Here is a 4,974-nt window from a genome sequence, read left to right as displayed (position 1 = left end):
TTTTTTTTTTTTTTTAAGATTTCTATTTATTCCTTTTATTGTTCTGGGTATGTATGCTGTGTTTATGTGGGTGCCCACAGAGGTCAGAAAAGGTCATCCAATCCCTTAGAACTGGAGTGACAGGTGAATCCCTCCATCTGGGTGCTGGGAACCAAGCCGGGTACTCTGAAAGAGCTGTAAATCTTAACCACCGAGCCAGCTCTCCACCTCGCAGATCAACTTCTGACGCCCGTTTACAGGACACACTTAAGTCCTGTGACTTACCTCTGTGTTCTGTTTCTCTTCAGAGTGGCATCCTGCATTTCTGTGGCTTCCAGGTCCTAGAACCTCAACTGGTTTACAGCATTGGCCACACTCCACCAGACGCCCGCACGCAGATCCTGGAAGGATGGAAGAAACGTCTGGAGACCGTCTGGGAGGAGACCCCACTCTATTTTGCTCCAAGCAGCCTGTTTGACCTCAACTTTCAGGCGGGATTCTTAATGAAAAAAGAGGTTCAAGAGGAGCAGAAGAAGAACAAGTTTGGCCTCTCTGTGGGCCATCATCTGGGCAAGTCCATTCCAGCCGACAACCAGATTAAAGCTAGAAAATAAGGCTTTTTTCCCCTAACATATAGTTAGATGCAGCTTTCTTCCCCCCCCCCCCAGCTTATTTGACTTGCTTTCATTTTATTCCTTTGCTCCACAAGGATGGGAAAAGGAGGAAGCTTGCTTCATGTTTTTTTTTTTTTTTTTGGATAGTTCTGCAGTGGCCATAATGGCAAAATGAATGAAGTCAGATTAGGGGCCTCAGGTGGCCTGGGATGTGACTCAGGGGGGAAGTGCAGAAGCAAGCTGGAAATTACTCTTCTAGGTCATTTATGCAATATACACCCTTTTCTTCGGGCTAGCCCCAGCTAGATGGCATCCAATCCTCCATCAAGATTCGTTGCCTTTAATTACCTCTCTGTGGTTTAGGGCAGAAGGGAATTGCTCAGAGAAAACGATGGCCAGGGGACTAACTTGTTTAGCGGTTAGCAGTTAGCTAAAGCCTGTTTATGATACATCCTGGTTTCAATTACTGTGCAGTGGCTGACATGGCGCCCAGGGGGATGGCTCTCCAGCCCTTCTCTGTCTTGTACACAGCACACCCAGGTCTTGGGAAAGGAATTTTACAACAGATCTCTGTCTCATTCTTTCTATCCCTTGTTTTTTTTTTTTTTTTTTTAAATCAAAATAAATGAACATATCACACATCGGATGGTGGCACGTGCCTTTAAGCCCTTTAATACTTAAAAACAATAGCCCCGGGCTGGGCGTGGTGGCGCACGCCTTTAATCCCAGCACTCGGGAGGCAGAGGCAGGCGGATTTCTGAGTTCGAGGCCAGCCTGGTCTACAGAGTGAGTTCCAGGACAGCCAGGGCTACACAGAGAAACCCTGTCTCGAAAAACCAAAAAAACAAAACAAAACAAAACAAAACAAAACAATAACCCCTTACTGACCCGGAGAGATGGCTCAGCAGCTAAGAGCACTTGTTGCTCTTGCAGAAAACCTCCATAAAGGCTAACCGCTTTTCTAACCCCAGTTTCAAGGAATCCAGTGTCCTCTTCTGGTTTCTGCAGGTACTGCATGCACACAGTGCAGCTAAATAAATAAATAAATAAATAGAAATAAAAATAAATAATAAAGCAGGTGTACACATAAAAATAAATCCTAAGTGCCAAGATGAAAACCAGTAGCCTTCTACCGAAGCAAAACAGCTTGACATATACAAGCGTCTGGGAGGTTTTCCTGTAATATTGTGAAATCAATGACATTCCTTTTTTATTTTTAAAGATCAGTTGATCAGTTTTATTTTTAATTGTGTGTGCGCGCGTGTGCATGCCTGAGGGTTGATGAATATGTGTGTACAAGTGCCCACAGACTCCAGAATAGCACCTTGTAGCACCCAGAGCTGGAGTTACAGGTGGTTGTGAGCCACTCAAAGTGGAGGCTGGAGAGTCAAACTCAGGTCCTCTGCAAGAGCGGCAGCTGCTCCTAGCTATGAAACCATCTTTCCAGCCCTATAATTACACTCTGTTTAAGGAAATGTGTGGATATCATGTAGACCTTCTTATTTATAGTAAATAATTTTAAGTGTGTGCGTGTGTGTGTGTGTGTGTGTGTGTGTGTGTGTGTTGGTGTCTAACGAATAGTCTTACAACTGTGAACCAAGTACCCTATTGTTGAACTACTCTCTCAGTTCCCGATTTTGGCATAAAATTATGTTTTATTTAGGTGTGTATGCACACGTGAGCACGGTGTGCCTGTGGAGACTAGAAGGTGGAATCACATCTCCTGGCTGGAGTTACAGGCAATTGTAAGCCCCCTGTTATAACTGAACTCCACTTGGTCCTCTGCTAGGACAGCAAGGGCTTTTATGTCGAGCCACCTCTCTCTAGCCGCTCAATTTAAAATCTTGAATGCACACTGGGCATGTTGGTGACACATGGCTATCATCCCAGCACTCAGGAGACCAAGACAGGAAGGTCAGAAATTTAAGGTCACCCTGAGCTACAGAGCTTGAGACCATCTTGGGCTACATGAGAAACAAACAAACCTTGAAGTAGCTCTCTTTCCACCCCCAGTGAAATTCAAGATGACGATAGTGCGCCCTCTTGTGGCAAATGGGAAGAAAGTATACAAAACTAGGGGGCCAGAAAATTTGCAGACCAGACAATAGTGGATGCTTCTGAATTCATTTTTAGCAAATCAACTCACTTCTTCTGGCACCAGGCAAATTCATTCAGGGTTATATAGAGGAACAGAATTTACAGAATGAATCTAGATGGATGGATGGATGATAGATAGATAGATAGATAGATAGATCGATCTATCCAACAGATGATCCAAGAATCCAGTTGAATTTCTGTCCATGACATTAGATGTTGTTACTCCCATGGGTTGGGAGTAAGACCACTGCCACAATCTTGCAGCCAAATTTGAAGCAAGTTTTAATTAAATACTGACAAGGAGGATGGACGCTGGGCAGGTCTAGTCCAGGGTTTCCATGAAATGGCCCCAAGTCACACTTTGCAGCGGCTTAAGATGACAACCCCATAATGCCATCGTATTTTCCATTACGTGTGATCAAAGCTCACCCAGTGCAGCCGAGTGAAGCAAACTTGTTTAGGGGAGTGAAAACACGGGGCTTGTTATCTCTCAGAAACAACAGTGTCCAGCATTTCAGGAAATGTCTGTCCCTGGGCAAAAGGCTTACAGGTTAGGGGTGTTTTTTGTTTCATGGATCTCTTAGGAACAGTAAATTTAAAATGTAATTTTGGCTCTCACAGGGTCTCAGCTGGTCTTTCAGTATATACCAGGATTCCAAAGAAGTAGGCTATCGTGCCAGTGAAGGAATGGATTTGCCAGTGAGAGTGAAGGCAGTTAGGCAGAGAGAGCAACCTTCCCTCTCCCGTGTCCTTTATGTAGACTGCCAGCAGAAGGTGTGGCCTAGATTCCCCCCTCAAAAGCTCTGGATTAAAAGTGGGTCTTCCCATTTTAAATGATGTAATTTTTTTTTTTTAAACCCCTCACAGGGGTGCCCAATCACTTGAGTTTTAGCCAATTTCAGATGCCACACAGGCTAAAGGAGAATCTCCTGGGAGACCAGGTTAGAGATTCAGTAACAAATGGTGACCAGTAGTAGATAGCCTGAGCTAGCCCAGTAGGTAGGGCTTCTTCATATTGAAGCACCTATCCCTGGTACCTACGTGGTGGAAGGAGGGAAATGACTCCCGAAAGCTATGTTCTGACCACATATATGCCATGGTGTATGTGCTTGAGAGAATGCACACACACATGTGCAAACACACAGATAAATAATGTAAGGAGATGTTTTTAAGAGCACTAGGAAAGAAAGTGGTGTAGGAATTGCACACACAGTGAGAACGTGAGCAATAGATGCCTGGGTAGGCGGGGGGGGGGTGTGTGTTTACTCTGACATACCCAACCAACCGGCCACTCTTCCAATGCTAGGCACACAGTAATGTGGGACGCACGTACCCTTGCAGAATTGTATTTATGTGGGAAAATGGCAGGAAGAGAAAAGATTAAAGGGACAGCCTTGGTACTGAGGGAGCTGGTTTGTACAGACCGATTAAGAAACTGTTCTTTAAGTCCATGCTTGTCAGAGTCTAAATGAGACTTGTTATCAGGAGGGTGAGCACCCCAGCCACTGGGATGCCTTTAAAGAAGTTCAAGGAAGGGGAAATCAGGGAGCCAGGTTAAAGCAAAGAAACTGGGAGACTGCCAGGGCAGACACTCACTGGGGTCAGAACAGATGGGGCTGGAGTCACCACTGCTCTAAGGAAAGACCCTGGAGGTTTTGAGCAGAGGTGTGCTACGGCTTGTTTGAAAAGGGGAATTCTGGTTGACATGTGAGCCATCAAATGTAAAAGAGGAGGATGGGTTTGGTCCTTTCAGGATGCTCTTACAACAGTAAAGGGAGCAGGTTGTGTTTGGCCAGATCCAAGGTTAGGCTCCACAGGATTTGGTGACGCATCGGAAGTAGGTGGAGTCCATAACTGCAAAGGTTCATTGGCCTGTGAAATTGGAAGGGCAGAGATTCCATTTGCTGCAGTGAAGAAGGATCTGGAAGGAGCATGTGGGATGGGGATGTGTCACGACCACCAGTTCTTCTAACAGCAGTTTATTCAGGAACCTTGAACAATCTTCATCATCTCCCTCTTCATCTTCCCTGAGCCCCAGGCTACAAGCCCTTTTCTATCATTCACGCCAACCAATCGCAGCAGGCCACGTCACTTTACCAGGCACTCGGCCTCAGCCAACCAGAAGAGCGGGAACATATCACCACCAAATATGGACCTGTTTACCACAAGCTCCATAGCCAACAGGTGCCATCTTTTAAGGTGCGGCTTCGGGTAGCCCAGGGGAGGGGCCGTGGCCTCCTACATATCCCCCTTTTTTCTTTTGCTGCAAGCAAGCTACATGGGC

General features: G+C 45.7%; 1 protein-coding gene across 1 annotated transcript in view; it reads left to right on the top strand.

The window, feature by feature from the left end:
- Nqo1 (NAD(P)H quinone dehydrogenase 1) overlaps positions 1-1,160 on the top strand; it is a 14,069-nt gene extending 12,909 nt beyond the window's left edge. Inside the window, exon 6 of the mRNA XM_021220562.2 lies at positions 288-1,160. Within this exon, the coding sequence (XP_021076221.1) occupies positions 288-593 (306 nt within the window). The 3' untranslated portion in view covers positions 594-1,160. The remainder of the gene's footprint in view (positions 1-287) is intronic.
- Positions 1,161-4,974: the final 3,814 nt, after the last annotated feature.

Source organism: Mus pahari, chromosome 20 (genome assembly GCF_900095145.1).
Source record: "Mus pahari chromosome 20, PAHARI_EIJ_v1.1, whole genome shotgun sequence".
Classification (NCBI taxonomy): Eukaryota; Metazoa; Chordata; class Mammalia; order Rodentia; family Muridae; genus Mus; species Mus pahari.
Note: the sequence above shows the minus strand (reverse complement) of the source record. Positions and strands in the feature narration are given on the sequence as shown.